Source organism: Trichogramma pretiosum, unplaced genomic scaffold, assembly GCF_000599845.2.
Source record: "Trichogramma pretiosum strain Unisexual culture from Peru unplaced genomic scaffold, Tpre_2.0 scaffold195, whole genome shotgun sequence".
In the NCBI taxonomy this organism is placed as follows: domain Eukaryota; kingdom Metazoa; phylum Arthropoda; class Insecta; order Hymenoptera; family Trichogrammatidae; genus Trichogramma; species Trichogramma pretiosum.
Genome location: NW_019640865.1, coordinates 16,552 through 37,784, shown reverse-complemented (window position 1 = coordinate 37,784; position 21,233 = coordinate 16,552). Strand labels below are relative to the sequence as shown.

The 21,233-nt window shown below is 41.0% G+C and overlaps 2 protein-coding genes across 3 annotated transcripts in view; both read right to left on the bottom strand.

Moving 5' to 3' along the window:
- Positions 1–21,233, bottom strand: part of LOC106658037 (tubulin polyglutamylase TTLL5) — a 55,262-nt gene that overhangs the window by 21,844 nt on the left and 12,185 nt on the right. Inside the window, exons 1-4 of one of the 2 annotated variants that reach the window (XM_023457614.1) lie at positions 13,307–13,377; positions 13,023–13,199; positions 905–1,027; positions 330–453 (exon numbers count right to left, since the gene is read on the bottom strand). In XM_023457614.1, coding sequence (XP_023313382.1) covers positions 330–453; positions 905–1,027; positions 13,023–13,192 — 417 coding nt within the window. In that variant the 5' untranslated portion in view covers positions 13,193–13,199; positions 13,307–13,377. Of the gene's footprint in view, positions 1–329; positions 454–904; positions 1,028–13,022; positions 13,200–13,306; positions 13,378–21,233 lie in introns of those variants that run through there. The other variant, XM_014379838.2, reaches the window with a different exon arrangement.
- On the bottom strand, positions 19,604–20,912 carry LOC106658035. Its single transcript, XM_014379835.2, has 3 exons — positions 20,403–20,912; positions 19,797–20,178; positions 19,604–19,723 (listed from the first exon to the last, which is right to left on the bottom strand). The coding sequence occupies exons 1-3, from the start codon at positions 20,810–20,812 to the stop codon at positions 19,604–19,606; spliced, it is 912 nt and encodes a 303-aa protein (XP_014235321.1). The 5' UTR covers positions 20,813–20,912.

The window sequence follows — 21,233 nt, the reverse complement described above, 5'->3', positions numbered from 1 at the left end:
ATTTTTCAATTGTGTATTATCCAATACTTGGAGCTTTTGTAAAAACGGTAACAAAAAAAAATGACCGATGAAAATGTATACAATAAAAATATATACAAGGAGCCTAGCTCAACTTGAAAATATCCAGTTTTTATGGTCATTAAATTTATCCTTCGCAGCATTATTTCGAATCGACAGAAAGAGGCAAAAAAAAGTCATTATATCCCCGGCGCGGTGTGTCGATCGATAAACTGTCGATGAGCGCGAGGCATGGCAGCATCACCGTTACGGCCAATATATAAAGAGAGGCGTATTATATACAAAAGGAGAGCCTCGATTGGAAAACTTACCTCGGTAAATCCGTGCGCCTGGAGCAGTACATTGATTAACTTGGTGTCCACTTGGAAAATCTTGTACGTCATGTGCAGCTGTTTAGCCGGTGGGTCTTCCGGGGGCTCACCCAGCGCCGAGCATCTGTATATATACAGACACACACAGACAAAAGACAACGCATGTATTATATATTATAGACACAATGCAATATCTTGGCCGCAGGAAACGTGTGCGGCATGAATACGCGACGCGCGGATATATAGCATTTATGTGTATAGACGTATACGTGCGTCTATGCACGCATATGCAATTTATGCGCGGTGGAGAAGTTGAATTTACATTTTAAGATTGGCAGTATATGCACACGAATTCATGATGATACGTATATTCTATTTATGGATGATTTGCCTCTAAAAGTTTATTTTACAATGCCTTTTGCAATGGTTATGAAATTTCAATTATCTGACGTACGCATCACGGCACTAATATAAAATTTTCGGAAAAAAAATACCCTTTATATGAATTCGCAAGCGCACGAGCAAACCAATAAAAAAATAATACACGTAGGAAAAAGAAAAGAAGAGTTACTAACTTGAAGCGCAGCAGCGGCGTCTTGCTGCCGTTTGGACTGTTGAGCAGCCACTCGCTGTTGGCCTGTGCATTTTTGTCCTTCGATGTGCTGCTACTCGTGCTACTGCTACAGCTGCTACTTTGGCTGCAACAAATCACAGAGATTATCCTTCATAATTTATGCGATCATTACATACGTATCGCGCATATCAATACGCTGCATTATTCATATCTCTCTCTCTCTCTCTCTTCTTTCTTTTTTAATGCCTCGTGTACGTGACTGCTATAAAAAAAGTTTAAACTCACATGCACATGCTGCTGTTGTATATATTATCTCATAGAGTTGAGAATAAATGGTTGGCATCTCGAACGAACTTTATAGCTCCGATAGTATTTAAGACCGAACGTACAAAAAATGAGTTTAAAATAGACTCGCCTCGCTCATTTAAAACTATGCTAAAGTATAAAAGTATATTGTACATGAGATACGAGTCGAGTAAAAACACAACATTACATGAGCATCTCGTATGTGGAAATTCATCCTACTGCGGTCGTAAAAGTTTCTCTGTCACAAGGAAAACAGAGAAAGCTCGAAAGAAAGTTCGCGTTCATTTTTCATATTCTATATGAGTTTTCGGTAATAAATGGATAAAGTAAAACTATTATACACTTTAACATTTCAAGTTATTAAAAAGCATTTTATATCGCAAAGGGCAATGGGTTAGTATTCATAATCAGTAATTTTCATTTATCAACGCACCGTTACAAATCATTTATACCTAATGAACTCGAGACAGTCCGATCTTAAAGTGGTAAACAGTATGTATCCAGACACTTTATCGAATAGTAAATGAAAGCTTTTTAATATTAATGTGTTCATATGAAAGAAACACGTGCAAGCGCTAAAAATATCTGTATTATTCGCGAGCTGTTGCGCTATCATTGGGGAATAAAAAAGCAGGATACCCTGAGGGTGGGCAAATACCATAAAAATTTTGACTCAATCGAGTATTCGAATTTACGGGTATCTGATTTTTTTCCAATTACACTGGGTTAAAATCGATTCTGACTGGTCCAACAGAGTGATGGAACGTGTTTAAGCATAGGAAATTCCGGCGTTCCATCGGACAGAATCGATGTTAACCCAGTGTACTCGGGAAAAAAATCATTCAAAAAAATGTTTGTTGTAACTACGTATGCGTTTTTTACTGCGCTTAATTGTTCCGTAATATGTTATTTTGTTTTGGTCGCAGGGCCGAAAAAATGTTGTTTTCGGTTAGAGTATCAAGCAGCATAATTTCAAAGCCCAATCTCGGAAAAATCCTCTTGTTACTGTCTCGCATAGATACTTGATATACGCTTTGTGAGACTCGTTGCGGAGATGCGAAATTTTAGACGTGAATTCGTCGTAGTGTATACGCGTAAATACTTTTTCTGCCTCTTCATGGGGCAGCTGAAGAAAATCGAAGAGCGACAGGTTCGACCCCTACCAGCTGCCTTTTCGCGATGCTCGCGAAATCTTCGTCGCTACGTAAGCATTCGTCAATGTCTGCTGACTCGTCGATCAATCCGTACTTAGCGAATGAATTCATGATCGTCAGGGCGGCGTTTTGTTCCATTTTGTATCCTTTTCTCTCTAGTGACTCGACGATGCGCATCGTGGGAAACACAATCGCCTGGAGTGTACATTTGAGCGTGTATTTCTCGGCGAAGTAATTTTCAGTAGGGAAAACGAAACCAACACAAGCACCATAATCTAACAGTACATCGACCATATCTGGTAAAAGATTCGCCACTGCTATTTGCAGCGGTGTTCGGCCAAAATTGTCCCCAGCGTTAACCTGCACTTTTTTATTTTGGCCATCGGTGGTCTTTAATAAAATCTTGGCTAAGTTACTATTGCCATGCTTGTTGCAAATGACGTGTAGAGGAGATGACCTGTCCTTATTGGCCAAGTTTGGATCGGCCTCGTAGTTGAGCAGTAACTCGGCCAAATTTTCGCGGTTCGACGAATGATGATCACCATTAGTACTGCAAACGGTGTGCAAAGGTGTCAATCCGTCTTTATTAGCTAAATTAGGGTCGGCGCCGCTTTTTAGCAGCAATTCGACCACCTCCTTGTGCTCGTTCTCCAAAGCCAAGTGCAACGGCGGATCAACTGATTTTTGAGCGAGGCAATGAACATCCTGTCCAAGTTGAAGAAATTTTTCGACCACTTCTTTGCAGCCAAACGCGCAGGCTATGTGGAAATGTGTAAAGTCGAAGTCATCAATGTAATTCACGACATCGTATATTTCAAAAAGTTTCGGGATGTTGTTGTATATTGTAGACCTGGAACTTCTAGCAAAACTGGCTCGGTGCCCTCAACTACCTCAAGTTTGTCTTTGTAGCCAGAGCAAATTACGAAGTCGATGAGTGGAACTCCGGTAGTGTCCGTCTCGTTAAATACATCCTGCACGAGAAGCCAATCTATTTTTTCATCGTTAAGCTGTTCAGAAAGGACTGGACGTAGTCCCTCCCACGTCCTGATTAAGAGATAAAATTGATCGAGAAATTTTTGTCGTTCTTCTTTAACCTCCCAATCCAAACTTTCAAGTAGGCTATTCAATTTTTCATCGTAGTTTTCGTCAAGGAGCTCCTTCTCGTTCGAATCACCGTCGTCGCTTATGCGAACGAAACTTACATCAGATTCGGCGTCGGATATGGACATGATTGATAGACACTCACACAAAAATACAGTTGCTTTCAATCTAAAAGAATTTTCACTTTTTCAAGTAAATCACTATTCACTGGTTATAATCGATGTATTTTTTCGATGCTTGTGCTTTGGCGTCGTAACGTGTACTGAACGAACACTTTTGCTGCCGAGATTGAGGAGAGTCAGCATAGGCGGAGAAAGGGAAGTTAGGGATTCCCAGCTACGCGTCGTCCGCACAAAGCTGCCGTATTCTCAAAACGAGTTGAGAGTCAAATCTTGAACCGCACGCCACAAGCCTTATTATATGTATTATACGTATGTAAACATCACGCAACACAAAGAGATATGCGATTTAGAATGCGCTGGCCGACGATTGTTGTTATTTTGCCTTCGAATCCTTCGTAAACTGACTGAGGCAAATGACCTTTGGTTTTTATTTTAAGTATAGCCAGTATGTCTTTATTTTTGGATTATTTATTACGCGATCTGATGCATAATAGTTTGCACGATTTTATCCAGACCTTAGTAAAATATACGACTGTACTTAATTGATGACTTACGATCGAATGAGTTTAATAAATAATAAAATGATGTTTTATACATTCATATCGATACTTGCATTATTTTGGAGTTTTTTGATGTCTAGTTAAATAATTCTTTCTACGAAAATGCTTAATTTGAATTAAAATCCATGAAATAATTATTTAATAAAAATAATAGACGGATAATAATTGCCATGGGTACGAGTCTCTCTATGTAGTCAGTCACAGCAAAGACTCGAGAGCTCGAGGCGTGTAACAATCAATGTGTATTGTGGCCGCTTTAGCACATGAAGATTACATTTAAACTTATAAATGCATCTGTTGGATTATTCATTGCGATCGTAGAATCTACTTATAAAAAATTAAAAACAAAGTTTAATATCTTATGTCGGTTCTCATCAAACTTATTTTGCGATTATTTCTGTTTTAAATCGAATGACTTAAAATTGTTTTAATTTTTAATTGAATTGTTGCATGTATGTAAAGAAATTTTCACATGCTGCCGCTGTTCCTAAACAGATGATTTTTTGCGAGTACTTGATTGTTTGGAAATTTAGAAACTTTGTTTTAAGTAAGGTCTACATAGTCGAAGATTGAATAAAAGATCCGCTCAAAATGCTGTTTTCAGCGCATCATTAATCCATTAACGCGCAAAAAGGCTATTTTGTGCATGAATTTACAATTGTAAAAAAATCTTAGATAAAGTTAAAATCTTTACTTGGAAATCCATAATCAGAGGTTTTTGGGTATGCTCTTTTAAAATCCGGAATTCTTTTCAAATTTTCACATGAAAATCATTTAAATCCTGGCGCCTTCGGTACAAATAAAGCGTTCATGGGTTCTTCTCTTAAAGTTATGATGGTTCCGATTAGTGAAATATAATTTTAAGTACAAAAAATGACGACTGCAAAATGAAAATATATAAGGAAATTTTTAAATATTTAACTCAAAAACGATGGATTTGAAGAAAAAATTTTACTAATAAATGAGTTCTATGATAAATTTTAAGAATCTATCGTTTTTGAATTAAACTTTTCAAAAATTTTCTTATATATTTTCGTTTTTCAGTAGCCATTTTTCGTACTTTAAATCATATTTCAAAGGCGCCAGGATTTAAAAGATTTTTATGTGTAAATTTGAAAAAAAAATTTTTTCGAAATCACATTTTTTTGGATAAAACCATCCATAACTTTTGACTTGTTTGTTATATCAAAACTCTGACACCGGATTCAGAAAGTTCAATAAATTTTTGCGTAGAATATGCCTATTTGCAAGTACTTCAGACACCGTTTTCATCAAAAGTCCAATGGTTCAAAAAAGTATCAAAAAAGTGTCCGTACCGAACTTAATGGGTTAAGAAATCAATTAGAACTACACACGTGAATCAGAAATATTATGCAGGCCTGTATTAGGACAATTTTCGGTGTTTATTAATCCTATTGAAACTATTGGTGCAAAATTCGACTTAAATTTTACTTTCACGGTAATCCACGAACGTACTATAAAATTTTTTAATACTCTAAAACTATTCACGCTCGACGGGTAATTAAAACGGTTGTTAAAATTTTCTAGAATATAAAAACAATTTTTTATTGCTTAAAATTAAACTTTTTCAAAAAAATTGACGGGCTTCTTTTTAAAGTCGAAAGTATTGAATTCAAATCAGATTGATATTTACAAAGTACATTTATCAAAAATGTTGAAGAAATGTATACTTAAATTAGTTTTTGGATTGTACCTGATAACGGTGATAAAAAGCAGTAAGTACGCTATTTATTTATGTAAAAATAGTTTTTTTTTCAATATTCCTATACATTTAAAATATGCTTACTTTTTTTTATAGCATCAGAAAAATCAAAAATAGTTGAAGGAGAATTAGCATTGCCCAAACAATTCCCTCATCAAGTTTCATTGCAGCGTTTACTAAATGGCCCTAATTGTACTGCACATTTTTGCGGCGGTAGTATCATTGACGAATGGCACATCATAACAGCTGCTCATTGCATTTTTAATGGATATAACAATAAATACAGGTTTCAATCAATTACCATAGTTGCTGGAATTATTGATTTATTAAATCAAACATCTGCGGTGTATCGTGATGTTCAGTTTACTTTTATGCCACATGCATACACACTCAATGCTTTTGATGGAAAGGAAAACGAAGAAGATGATATAGCCATTTTGAAGGTATAAGTTAGGATAAATACATGAACAATTTACGATCATGAAATTAACTCGAAATAGTTGAGGGACCCGTTGCCTCTCGGATCTCATCCATATTTAGGTGCTGTAAAATTACCGGCTCCAGATCAATGTTTGTCCAAAAAAAGGGATAATATTACTCGAAAGGGTGTCATGTCTGGATTTGGATCTACCGATATAGGTGACTTAACGGTAAGACGATATTTGGAATACGTGTGGGGGTATATCGATCTTGCACCAACGGTTTCCGCAATGAACGTTTCTCGTTGTGTTCCCTCACAAATTTGCGTCAAATCGATAAGTTTGGATATAGGTATTCCGTTAAAACCATGCACTGTAAGATTAATTTCATTATTCCTATCGAGGTTTTTGGTTTGTTTCATTTTCAAATTTCTCATTTCAGGGGTTCAGTGGTGGTCCGCTTTACGATGACAAAAACAATACTCTAATGGGTATCATTAGTTCCGGTGGTTATCACCCTTTTGGTATGAATGAGTGTGGAACTTACACCGTATGTACCAGAGTTTCATTTTATTTAGATTTCATTAATCAAGTACTCGCCAATTCGATCGCTCTTTCTGATTCCACAATTTTGACTTCGGAATTATCACGTTTTAATTCAATTTATTATGGCAACCGACATGTTTGTAATGCGTACTGAACACATTTGAAAAAAAATATTTATGAAGAATAAAATTATGTTGGTAAAAAGATATACAAGATTACATTTATGGAAATATTTCTCTGTCTCGGTTTGTTTTAAAGTGAAGTATATGAAATCAATAAAAGCGTCAAAGTCTACTGTTTCTTCCAAATTTTTTAAAACTTAAGTTTATCAATTTCGCGAACTAAAAATTGCCTACAAAAGCTAACGAAAACAAGAATGAAGATGGTAAGTTCGATGCGCAGTATCGGTCGCGGTCACATCCAATCCAAGTTAGATGAAAGTGGCCTCATGGCAAGATCTCTGTAGAGTCGCTGCATCTCCATCTCTCTCGCACTCAGCCGGGTGGTCTCTCATCTTACACGACCGAGTCGTTCAATTCGGTAACGATTAGAAAGTGAAAGTCTAGTTTTAAATGTACGGGTCGATGTCTACATCTAGCCATGTGCTATTGTAATGATTGCCGGGTATGGTATACACGCGAGCTCCTCCTACTACGCCAGATGTAGGATTTTCATTCATTACTGCGCACAATTCGACCAACTCGTGCCTCTCATTGCTCCGATCTTTTTGTATTCTAATTTCTAGAACGTGTGTGAATCGTAGTGTGTGTATAGTCAGTGCACATTATGGCGCCGAAGTGTGTTCAGCTATAGGAAGGTCTCATCGACTGCAGCAGTTGTGATTTTTGTGAAATAAATAAGGAAAAATATCTTAGGGAGCTGCTACTCCAAATTCGGAGTTAAAAATTTGATAGCGACGCTGTCGACTGTACGTGGCTGGACGTGACTACAAAGTGTTCTCCGACGCAGCCGCTTAGTAAAATTTTCTGTGACTTTACACTCGCCACTCTCACTCGTGTACACGCATACATACATCCAGTCGTGTCCCGCCGACTCAATGTACGATCAAATGTATAACTTTGGATCAACTTTTCTCAAAAACTGTACAAACAGGTGTTTGAAGTTTTTGGGGTAGGTTTCAATACATACTGAACAATCATCTCTTAGTTTTTGAAAAGATTCTGTCGTGCCTCTTTTATAATTATGCAAAATAGAGTCCTTTGGATACACTAGAATAAGGATTGCATGACAAAATAACAAACTTTGATTGATTATACCTCGTAAACGATACCATCGAGGATTCTGAAATCTCTGCCATGTACAAAAAAACATCTCAAATAATAAGTGGTTAAAATTTCAAGAGATTCTATTGAATCTTTTTTTGAGTGAATTTCTTCAAATTTTAAGTGAGGGTGTGTTGTGTTGGTGAGTGCGCAAAACTATGTCTTCTTCCGACGATGAATCCAATCTAGGTTTGAATAACCGTGAAAAATTGAAATTATTGAAGATCTTACGAGGAAATGTCGATTGGGAGATTGAAACACAGCGAGTTGAATTTCTCTACGAACTTGACCTTTTGATCGAAGATTGGGAGGGTCAATTTCCGAACCTACGAGACTTTTTTCGTCCCAAAGAGGTTGAGTGCATTCTCAAGGACTCTATAAAGATAATAGTGGGAATTGTGAATTATGATGTAGGTGAAAGATTCACAAAGTTTGCGATAAGGGCAGGATACAGAGACGAGCCCGACGTCGACGAAGACGACAAGCCACTGCTACATCGCACTACTGCACTGCATCTGGCGGCTAAAGACAACCGCAGTAGCTATATCGTCCCTGAACTTTTTAAAATATATGACAGGTGCGACGTGAATTACATTGACCCAAATGGATTGACCCATTTTCACGTAGCCTGTGCGAATGGCTGTGACGACGTTGTTGAGAAATTTCTCGAGTTCGGCCAAGATCCCGATTGTCTTGAACAAAAATCAATCGATCCACCGCTGCACACTTGGCTGTGAAACACAATCACAAGGAAGTAGTCGCATTGCTATTGGTAAATGGGTCTAATCCGAATTTAGTCAGTGCACACGGCTCTACAGCTATGCTAATTATTTGCATGAATAAAAATCATAACGACGATGATAACTTGATGAATATATTATTCGAGCTTACCATTGACAAATACCGCCTGGTACAAGTCAATACCCCATACAAGATGGGTGCAACGCTACTACATTATGCCCTGTACTGTGGCTTCAAAAAAGTGGCCAAATTGTTGCTGAAAAACGGCGCCGATCCGACTATAAGCGATGAACAAGGATGTACACCTCTGCACGCTCTATGCTCTAGGCTCGTCGACGATGACTTGGCGCAGGTATTCTTCGAGATCTGCGACGACGTCCGACTGACGATACAGATCGATGCCCAGGACTTATCAGCTGGTGACACATCATTGAATTATGCTCTGTACAACGGCTTGAAGGTAGCAGCCGAAGTGCTGCTGAGAAACGGCGCCGACCCGAACTTCGTCAGTGCAGATGGATCGAGACCTCTGCACTGCATTGCAGTCAACAACATAACAGACGACGACTTGGCAGAAAAATTCTTTCAAATTTGTGACGACATCGGCAAGACGGTGCAGGTCGATGCGGCAAACGACGAGGGCGTGAGACCACTACACATTTCTGTAGTCTTGGGTAAAAAACAAATTGCCGAAGTGCTACTGAGAAGAGGCGCCGATCCTAATGTAGCCGACGCAAGTGGATTCACGGCCCTGCACTGTATCGCATCGCGCGAAACAGACGATGACACCGCGGAGAAATTATTTCAGATCTGCGGCGATATCCAGCGTACGTTGCGGGTCGACGCCCGGAACAAGTCGGGACACACGCCACTGCACTTGGCTCTGCAGAACGGCACAACAAGTGTGTGCGCGTCGCTGCTGAGGAATGGCGCCGATCTGACTTTGGCCAACGAGGGTGGATGGACTCCTCTGCATTTGATGTGCATACATTGCGAAGAAGCCGGCTTCTTGGTGAAGTTGTTGTTTGAGCTCAGCGACGAAAGAAAACAGCCGCTGCGGATCGACGCCCGGGACGAGTTCCATTGGACACCGCTGCACTATGCCGTGCATAGTGCCCTCGGAGAGGTGACTAAATTGCTGTTGAGAAGAGGCGCCGATCCGAATTTGGCCGACGACAAAGGAGCTACAGCTTTGCATATTATGTGCACAGGACCCAGTGCCGCAGACACGGCGGAGATATTTTTCAAAACAAACGACGACATCCAGCAGGTGGTACAGATCAACGTCCAGGATCAATTGGGTAACACACCATTGCACTGTGCAGTGCTAACCGTGCATACGGGCGTCGAAAAATTAATCGAATCGTTGCTGAGAAGAGACGCCAATGCGAATTTGGCTAACATTTACGGTTTGACACCACTGCACATTATTTGCATGAGTTATTGGCATGAAGACTTGGCGGAGTTATTCTTGACGATCTGTGACGAAGTCCGGCAGACGGTGCAGATCGACGTTTGGGATAAGACGGGTCATACACCACTGCAATGGGCTGTGGCAAATTTTTTGTCGAATACTGTCGATTTGCTCTTGAATCGTGGTGCTGATCTGTCAAGCTTCGTATTTCCCACAGAAAAGCACTTCAAAGAGAACTATCGAGTGTGGCCTTGCGATGATAATTTTAAACTGAAACTAGCATCTGGTCTGATGGCTGTCGTCGAGCGTCTGGAAAATAGAGGTTACGAACTCGAGCGAAGCGACGCCTTGACGATCATGAAATTGTTCCATAAATACGAATTATTTGAGAAGGCGGCGGATCTCGACGAATGTTGGTACGATGACGAGGATTTCGCGACAGAAGCAAAAGAAATAAAGATTTATCCGCGGATCGAAAGATTTTACTGTGATGACGATGCGGAGTTCGACAGAGAAAAGAATGAGACAATGATGAGTCCGAGTCTGTCGATCTACGATCTGGTTCGGCTACGACCCAAAGAGGCTGCAAAACTACTCACATATGCGGACTACTTCGAGTTGGCGCACCCGAAAAAATTAAATAAGCCCTGCTCACGTCTTAATGTGGCTTGTCTCGTGCATCTGTGCGAGAAATTATCGAGAAGATTTTTCCGGGCCTATGCAAGGATATGTTTTGCCGAGCTGATACACTATCGTCTGCCAGATTTGTGCTGCGAAATGATCATCGATCAGCTAATGAACCAAGATTTATATCACATTTGCCTGGCGGCTGCAGGCCTAAGCTCGTGATGCTGATAAGCATATTTGCAGTTTTTTTTACTTTTTATTGTATTTTAATGTTGACGATTTTTTATATTTTTAAAATAAATAAACTGAAAAAAATAAAATAAAAACAATTTTGATTTAGATTTTCGATTTGTATTGTATTTTTTAGAATCGGGAGCCGAGGCCGCTGATGAGCCTCGACATACACTACCTTAATTTGCAATTAAACTTAATTTGCTAAAAATTCGGCATTGTTGATGAATTAAATGAAAATAAATTACATTTTCAATTAAAAATAATGTATGTCTGCAAGTAGAGTCACCTACCAAGTGAATGAAAGGTTTCAAAAAAGTTTGCTTAAATTTAGCTCAAATCAATATTTTTAATAAATTAAAGGCTATTATTCAGATAAATTATAATAGTAAATGTCTTTCTTTACTGAATAGAATTTTTGCAGAATTTTCACTCTCAATTTTCATCAATAAAATAACATATAAGGGAAACGATGCACCAGTGAATGAAATATTTTTTTCCAGTAAATGAAACCATTATAATTAATGATAATATATTCAGAAAGTTGTTAAAAACGATTGAAATATTTAGTACTAATGCTCAATTATATTATGAAATTTCACTACCGATGAATTAGTTCAGTATAATCAAATTATATTAATTTGTAAATAAAGTTTCATTCACTGGTGCGTTTTCAATCACTGGGGAGGTGACTCTATACGTATCATATACTGCGATTCATGAGTACAGACATGTGCGTGAAGCCGTAACGTGAACTATCCAAGTATACACGCGAGCTGTACTGTTGCATAAACTCTGATACACGCGGACGAGGTAGACATCGAGAAGCGCGAATCGTGCTCCGGCGTGCCGAGTATTTGCGAACAAACAGATCAAATCGTGGAGATCAGCTGTGCTCCGTGTATGCCTCCTCCAGCATTTCTCGATAAGCTCACTGCACTCACGCACGCACAGGTGTAGAAATGGTTGCGGACAAACATCGTCAAACGCTTCGAGCTTGTGTACGCACGTAAATAAACCAGTCGCTAACGCCACCAAGTGGCACAACTGCAGTGCGCGAGTCGCCGATAAAAACGAAAACGCTCGAAAAGTTGCGCACGAGGTAAATCGCGCGCAATCATTATAGTTAGCTATTTTGTCGACGGCGAGAACTCGCAAAAATGAAAATAAACAGTATACGAGTAAATGTTATTGTTACATTGTTATTGTTCTGTGATGCAGAGACACAGTAAACAATTTTTTCGATTTTTTTCAGATCGATTGAGGGCTCGAGTCGCCACGAGCGATATGCACATGCACACACCGATCGCCGGCGTTAACGTGCGCCGACGCAGCTATATATACATAATACAAGCTCGCGCGTTGCGGTACTGCTATTACCTCATAAGAATACGTACGCCGCTATAACAGCGTGTACTTTTATGCCCGAGTGCATTTTATGTCCAATGCTTTCTGCTCTCGCACTACTCTCTCTCTCTCTCTCTACACGGGCGAACTGCTTATGCTACGTAGAGTCAGCGGCGGCCACTGCTCGAGCAGTCGCGAGAATCTGCACGCGGATCAATCTTGCGGAAACGACCGTGTTGTACTATGCTCGTGCGCTTACTCGGTGCAGCAAAAAATGAAGAGGAAAATATAGAAAGAAAAAATTGCCGCTGATGACTCGATACACACGCGAGGGTTCAAAGAACTCCGAGAATGCGTTATAAATACCTTACTTCCTCGCGGTGAAACTTTTTGTTGACAGTTTATGAAAAAAAAATTCGTCAAAAATATTTATCTTCCGATGAGTAATTTTAGGCAGAACCCAGGTGCATTGCGCACTCATTGGTCGAGAGATTCGTGCAACAAGTGAATCATACATGACTGCGCAAAGAAATATTGAGATTTACCTATCGGATTTGCAGGAACTGTGTGGCTTATGGACTAGTGGCTCGAGCGCCTCCTCGCTGCTGTTGGACAGATGAGACATGCCGGACAGGCTGGACGACGATATGAGCTGCTGCTTCTGCCGCTTACCCTCGAGCTTGCTCACTGTTATGTTCTTCATCTGCGACAGCATTTTGCACCTGCAAAAACACAGAGAAACGTGCAATTTAGTGCGACGTTAACACATACGTTGGAAAATATTATATATGATGAAAAAATTGCGTGCAAAAGGAGAAAAAAAGCGAACCTTTTGCCGATATCGACGCCAGTACAATAAAAGAGCGCTAAGCGAGTTTTTCGATACTTTTCTTTCGCAGGCCTCGATTATATAGGCTGGACAGACGGTCGCGCAAGATAAGTAGTGCCCACGCGAAACGCCGACCAGCAATATAATACAGTGTTTACTCGATAGTAGTATTATAGCCCCGAGGAAGGGATAGGTCTCGCTGTGTATTCGCAAATACACATAACGCCGCGGGCTCGATTGTGTGTCTATGTGTATGCGCGTGGCTCTTACAAAACATTAAGCTTGAAACGCTCCTTGGGCGAGCTTGTATAAGAACCTTACATAAATCAACTTTGCCAAATTGATAATCGAGTTATAGTTTTTCGAGTGTACCCGCTGAGCCGAGCGCTTACGTGCTTACTACCACTACCATTACTACTTTTTTTACAATGTTATATGTATATAACAATCGTCGTAACAAATTTCTAGCATCGAAAAGCACTCGCGCGATGAAAAAGATAATCGATGTGTATATATACCCGCTTTATACTTCGCTCGGATCATTCGCCGCGCACACGGTTGAATGACATTGCGGCTTCGAATTCGAAGTTCGAACGTGTATACGAGAACGATACACGCGAAACTTCGACGAATGTCAGGCCTAAACTTCATTTTCCGTATAGCATCGGACTTCGCGCGCGTGCACCAGGGGGTGCACGTTTCGAAATACGTGTGCGTGCAACAACAACAACAGCAGTAGTAGTATAGTAATGTTGCAAAGAAAAGTCACTCATATACAGAAATGCCAGCGGCAACAGCGTAATCTCATTAAAAATCGGTTAGATGTGGCGTGCGCTGGCAATTTTGCCGGATGTGTATCGGGCGCGTAAAAAAAAAGCAGCCGCGCACACACACGTACACACGATCGCGCGAGCAACTCTTTAAACTCGGTCAAAGCTTCGGCTATTTATACCATGCGTGTGTGTGTGTGTGTGTGTATGACTCGTGAGTATGTATAGGGTATACATGCAGTAAATGCGAAATAGTCGCTGATTGAGGATCGGAAGCGAGCTGTTTCACCATTTTTTCTTCGGTTCTGCTACCTATACACGTCGACTCATTATAGCCTCGAGAGAAGGATTTTTATTTTCTTCCTTTGCATTACATTGTAATTGCAGAACGCACAGGGTCGTTGAACTTCTCCAGCTGCAACATTATTGCTGCAACCGATCGAAGAGGAACGAAAAAAGAAAATCGTCGTCGAGTTACGAATGCAACAACGCGTGGAATATTAATTCGCGATTCGACTTTTAATGACGATCATCGGGCTTCGCGTTTGCACGTATTTATATCTATAGCATCCGCACGCGACGACGGCATTAAATTTGTACTACAGCGATGGCATCGTGGCGCGCGGCGACATTGAAATTGCGGCATTATAGAGCGAGTAGATACGGTCGTCGCTGGACGCTCTACTTTTTGAAAAATCAATTTTACGTTTATAATGTCCATGTCGCATGTGTAAAAGGTCGAGGGGAAATGATCACACGATACCAATCGTGTGTGTACTTGGATAAATCGGTAAACCGTACATATATACTAGATAATAATATGATAATGTCGAGGTAAAAACGTGAAAGATGGAGTGTGGCTATATGTCAGCGACGACGACGACTACGACGATCTCGCTCTCATGAATTTACATGAGTCTTCATAAGACGGTATATATGTACGGGATGGATCAACAACAACGTGACTGTCGGAAGCGGCGGCGGCGCATTTTTGCAACATGGAAATATACAAACATAATAACAGAGCATGGCCTGCAAGACAGAGAGAAGGAGCAAAAAGGAAAGGAGCGTTGTGTGTTGTGTGTTGCTTACTTGGCACCACGACATGAGCGAGCTACGACGACGACGACGACGACTCGACGCGTGATTCATCGACGACGAGTTCTCGCGGCTATATATGCAGGCCGATCGGACGACAATGAGCCTCGCGCAGTATTATCAATGGATATACAGGGAGACAAGCGCCGCGCGCCGTCTTCCACGGCGGCTGTGTGATACACAACACGACTGCAGCAGACGTCGTCGTCGTATTGTTGTTGTTGTTGTAATACGCAGCAGCGGCCCTCGACTCTCCGGCAATTGTAATCGTGGTCACGAAACGTCTATCATATATAACTATACGGTCGGAAGTGGGCCTCTCTCTGTCTCTCTTTCTCTCTCTCGCTGTCTTTGACGATATTTTAGATTTTTTTTCTCCTCTCTTCTTACGGCGAAAGTTGCCTGTTGCGGCTCACTGCTCTTTCGCTCTTGGACTGTCACGACAGAACTCTCCTTATTTACATGCGGGGCTCGTTGAGCTTTGCTCGCAAAACTTTGTGCTTGTGTCAAAATTTGAACCTTGAGTTTTTACAATTTTTTTCAACGAGAATTTTGACTTTGCGATGGCCGAAAAAAAAACAAACAAAATGACTGAACAACGGCTTTATCAATAATGACGACGATGTGCGACAGACAAGCTCGAGTTCGAGTTCTAGGTTAGATAGCTTTTTTTCAGGCTCGCGTCGGTCGCAGTGATAATTTGTGTGCATAGCGTGCGCGTGTATATAGCGGGCGCCGGGCACTGGGCAGGGAGAGAAGCTTGCGGCTAAAAATCGCCAAATACGAGACGAGCTTCAGGCCGCATCGACTCTTGCGCCGCTGTATATGTACAACGCGTCGGATTTATTATTAATTATGGCATCCCTATAACCTCTAAGACTCGATAATTGACACTTTATACACAGAGACGCGCATATACAAAGCAGTGTCGCACACACACGGATACATACACCTATATGTCTCGTGATTCAAAATTTTCAGTCGAAAAAAAAAGTCATCAGTTTATTTGTTTTCCAAACCTCTCTCTCTCTCTCTCTCCCCATCGTATTCGCTCTGTCTCTCTCTCTCTCTCGCATTTTCATCAAGACTAACAGCAGCCCCTCCTGCCACAAAAAAGATGCCCTGCGTCTTGACTAAGCTCGACTTGGTTATTTGAGCTTGGAGAGAAGAACGACCGATCGACGCGATGCCATTCATCGACAGTAGCAACGTCGAGGTCGACGACAAAAATAACAACCACCGCAACAAGAAAAACGCCATTAATAATAACAACATCATCGACAACAACAACAAAAATGACGTCAATCTCAGCGACGCAGACGACGACGAGGACGACGACGATAACGAAGAGTTCGAGATCGCCAAGAACAGCAGGAAGCGTCGACTGCGACACGCCACGAAGCCACCTGCGAAGAGGAGATGCTTCGGCTCGAGTTCACATCGCAGCGATCGTCCACAGACAAGGTCGTCGTCCGCGACATCCATCGCGGAGACGAACGAGAATAACGAAGAAGACGACGACGACGACGAGGGACCCTTCGGATTGAGCTTGCTGTCATTACCCAGCGAGATGCATTTCAAAATATTAGAGTATCTGGACAACGAGAGCCTCGACGCGATGCGCAAGGTCTCGGTCTACTTCGACGCCGTGGCGATCGGCCTCTACAAGACCTACACGGTTTGGCCCGTTTTTTCACATTTACAACTATGATATTGTTAATAACTTGCTCTGTCGGCCCTGCAGATACCACCGAACGAGTCGTCGAATACGGACCAGGTGATCGACGATCTGAAGCGCATGTCCCAGCTCCACACGGTGAGGCTTCACGTGCTCGATCAAGACACGATGGACTGCACGAAAATCCTGCGTCAACTGGCCGTGTCCCAGAGAAAACTGTCCTCCCTCGAGATAAAAGGTGCATTTTATTTTTCACGCGCCTTCTCCCTTGGCTTTCAACGATGAAATCTGTGTGTGTGCATAAACAGCGATCTCGAGGATCTCGTATCTGCCGGCCGGCAACGTGACGCGCCTGATCGAGCGCTGCCCTCAGCTGCAGAACGTCCACTTCCACAACGTGCGGGTGCGCGGCTCCAAGCTCTATCGGCTCCTCGGCGAGAAGAGCTCCAAGCTGCAGAGCCTCTCGGTGACGACGACCTACGGCCAGTTCCAGACGTTTCTGCGCCACCTCAGGCTCAGCGCCGAGCGCGACAGCAAGACCATCGACATGCGCAATCGGGTGCAGTTTCGCAACACCTGGACCCCGATGACCTACATATTCTCGCATCAGGCGATACCGCCGACTGGGCCGACGCCACCACTGCCGCATCAGCAACAACAGCAGCAGCAACAACAACAGTTACAACCACCGCCACCGCCACCAGAGCTTCAGCCAGAACAACAGCAAGAGGTGCAGGCTGACGACTGAGAGCCCAACGGTGGTGGCTTCTTGTACTCGTGCAATCGTTTATCCCCCGTCTCCCTGTGTTTGTTTTTTTACATAAAAATGTGTGTGCGTGTATGCGTGTGTATGTGTGCCTGTGCTTTTTAGACTCTCTCTTCGGGCGGGTCTTTGTCTACGCTCGTTTTTTTTGTTACACAAAGTCATTGCTCGATAAATCAATTGTTATCACTATCAACACATAGATATTATATTTTGTTCGAATATAGATTTACCATATGCCTGCGAAATACGTATCGTCCCGAAGTATCGTTCGATTTGATTTCACCCACGAGAACGCAGCGAGGGGTAAAAAGAATCAAGATCGATATAATAACAAATAAAAACGCCGCCATGGCGCGCGCAGAATCGTCATCGCTAGGGCAGGTGCAGCTTTCGTAATTGAGACCCCCGCAACTATATTATTGTGGTAAAAATACACAGAACCCTGTTTGAACTGCACTGCTTCTTGATTCATGAGTAAAACGACTCATTGACGGTGTCGACAAGTCGATGAATAAATTGAAAAACAATAGGAGCCGATTCATTTCACGCACATGGATAAATCGAAGCTTGGAAAACTTCGAAAGACATTCCGTGTTTTTCCGCTGCTCGATAGAGCGATTGATCGATCTTATAGCAATTTTAATGAAGAGAATGATCGATCAAAGCCGGATTCACTTGTAAGATAGAACAACCATTAGTATAACTGCTGTTTCTATACAAAACATACGCGAAAAATCGATCGATTTACACGTGAGGTGTTTTTATTTTTTTACACGTCTCACACCTGCACCGCAAGTGGCTACAGGATCGATACACGAATTTTCATTAGAGAAACAGTGCAGCTTGTAAAAAAAAAACGTACTTCTATGGCATAAAATAACTAACCACCCCTTAACTGCGGCTCTCGTGCCGCAGACACGCTCATTGGCAATGAAAAGCTTAACGCTCGGCTCGCGTTACAGTTAAATACAAACTCACATACAGACTTTGCATATACATACGACATATACCTATGTATGCATTCACGACGCTTTATCATGAAACTATTAAAACTAATAATCCCACTCTGCGGCTCTTTAATTGGCTACTTGAATCACGAAATTGAAACACACTTTGCTGCTACTGCTGCTGTTCGTTTAAAATTACGTGCTGCTCTACAAAAAAAAACCCTATAATTTTGGAGCTGAAATAAAAAGACTTTTTAACAATGACATTTGAGGGCTGGAGAGTCATAAAAATGTCTACACGAGATAAGAACTCCGCTAACTTGTGAATATATTTGTATACTAGTTGTGCGGGGTAGCAAGCTCACGATATTCATACTCGTATACTGTATGTTTGCTTTCGACTTTCGGCTCGAAATTAAACTTTCATTTACGAAATTAAATGACGGTGGAGAAAAGGCGAGATAAGATGTATTACGAAAAATTTCAGCTCTTCCAGCGAGGGGTAGGTATACCTATTATACAGGATTCGTATAACAAAAAGTAATAAATTGTCCCGTACGTAGGTGCCACACTAAGTCTTTGGTGGGTGAGGCGATTGTCGTGATGGTCGTCGTCGTCGTCTTATCGAAATTCAACTATCGCACGCAACATCCCGATCACGCACGTCTCGAGTCTCAGTATTATATATTCTCCATAAGAATTCGCCAACTTTGTATTTTTGTTGTACGGAGCTACGGTTGTTTTGCCTTAGTGACGTGTGCCTCCACTGCCGCTACATTGTCAGAAAATATAAAGCTTCGGGCGAGCTAAGCGATAAGCTCGACTTTTACGTGGATCGGCTGCGATATACGGGCTCTGCGATGGAATCTACCTATAAGAAAGTTTGAAAGTTGCCAAAACGATTGCCTTTTACAAAACTGGTGCTTTCAGCAAAATCTAATCGCAGAAAAGAAGAGTCGGCGGAGACACGAAGAATGTTTATCAAATGCGAATTTTGAGGAGATATAGAAAACTAAATTTTAATAATTCTTTGAATTATTACAACAAATTTGAGGAATTTGAATTTGTAAATTGTTTGAACTTTTCCATTAATAGTTCTTCCTGATAATCAAGCCTTTCTCTGAGTCTTCCAATTTCAACAAACATTTTCAAAAAATTCTGAAAAATAATAATTACAGTCATTTTATCATCTTTTTCCATATTGCAATTTATTTGCTATTATAATACTCACACGTTGAACTTGTTCTGAATCCTGTTCGTTATCAACATTCACTGAATTCTCTAAGTGTATTTGTCTTTCTTCGTTGGTATTGATGCAATGTTCTGTACAGGAGTTTTCTAAATTTGCATTCTCATTGCTTTGAAGACATATTTTTTTTTCTTCCTGCTTTACGCTGGTGTTATCTTCTAAATTTCCCTTTATTTTTTTATTGGCGTTATTAATATTTACTGAATGTTGTTGGTGGTTTTTCCTTTTCTTATACATATTAATGCTATTTTGGATTCTATTTCTTTGTTTTTTTCCTACTGCATTAATGATCATGGTAGCCTGTTGGCAAACTGGAGAAGAACTAGTTGAATTGTTTCTTTTAATTTCAGCTTGAATCGCTTGACTGTGAAAAAAGGTTCAACTCTTTAGTAAAGTAATCAAGTATTTGAATGATTTCTTTACAACAATACGTTTAGTATTGTATTAAAGAAGCAATCAAAATAATAAAAGAAAGTAAAGCTTATGTACATGAATTCAATTGTACTATAAACAATTTTTTTTCAATTGAATATAACTAACAGATATGCTGATATTAAAAAAAATGTTTTAATTTAAAAAACAAAATACCTCATTTTAATCTTATTATTTTTTTTGCCCTTGTTCTTTTTCTTCTTTGTTTGGACCGGAACACTATGTACCGCAGGTGCAGGTACTGAAATTGATCTTTGTTGATTCACTACAGGATTTGCCACTTGATTTTTTACCGGATTCCCAATCAAATCTTCATTAAAATAACGAATCGGAGCACTTAGCATCGCTGGCGGACACGGAGGAACAAAGTTTATACTCGGTAAGTAATTGTCTTCCACTTTCGGCCCGTAGATGACTGGCGTCAGCGAGCTGCCGAAAGAGCGTTGAAAAAAATTCTGATCCATCGACTCATAGATTTTCGTCGCCTGTAATCCACTGGCACAACCGGACACTGCATTCACGTCGAGCACTGAACTATCTCGTTCGATCAACTCTCTAACACTCATTGCGAATTTGGAAGGATATATTACCCAAGCGAAACAAGCGTTTAGATGTACCTCTCGCTCATCGTCAACACTCCGAGATAATGCTCTCACTCGCGTTTCTCGGTGGTAACTGACACCGTGTATATAATATGAACGATTCTCTCCTTCGCTGTATCTCGAGCGAGAACGAGCCATTCCGCGCGGACAGGTCGAACACGTCCAAAAACATATCGCATCGTTCGCGGAACGACACACGATCGCCATATCTAAAAGGAAAACGTAAACAATGCGTTCCTTGCTTGGTGTCGCATGTTGCGCGATAGCTAGCGATCTAATACTTGTATGACAGATCACAATAACATAATGCTTGTACCAATCGCTAAAGGCACTTTATGTTTTTTTTTACCGTTGAGAGCAAAGCGACCAAATATTGGATTAAAAT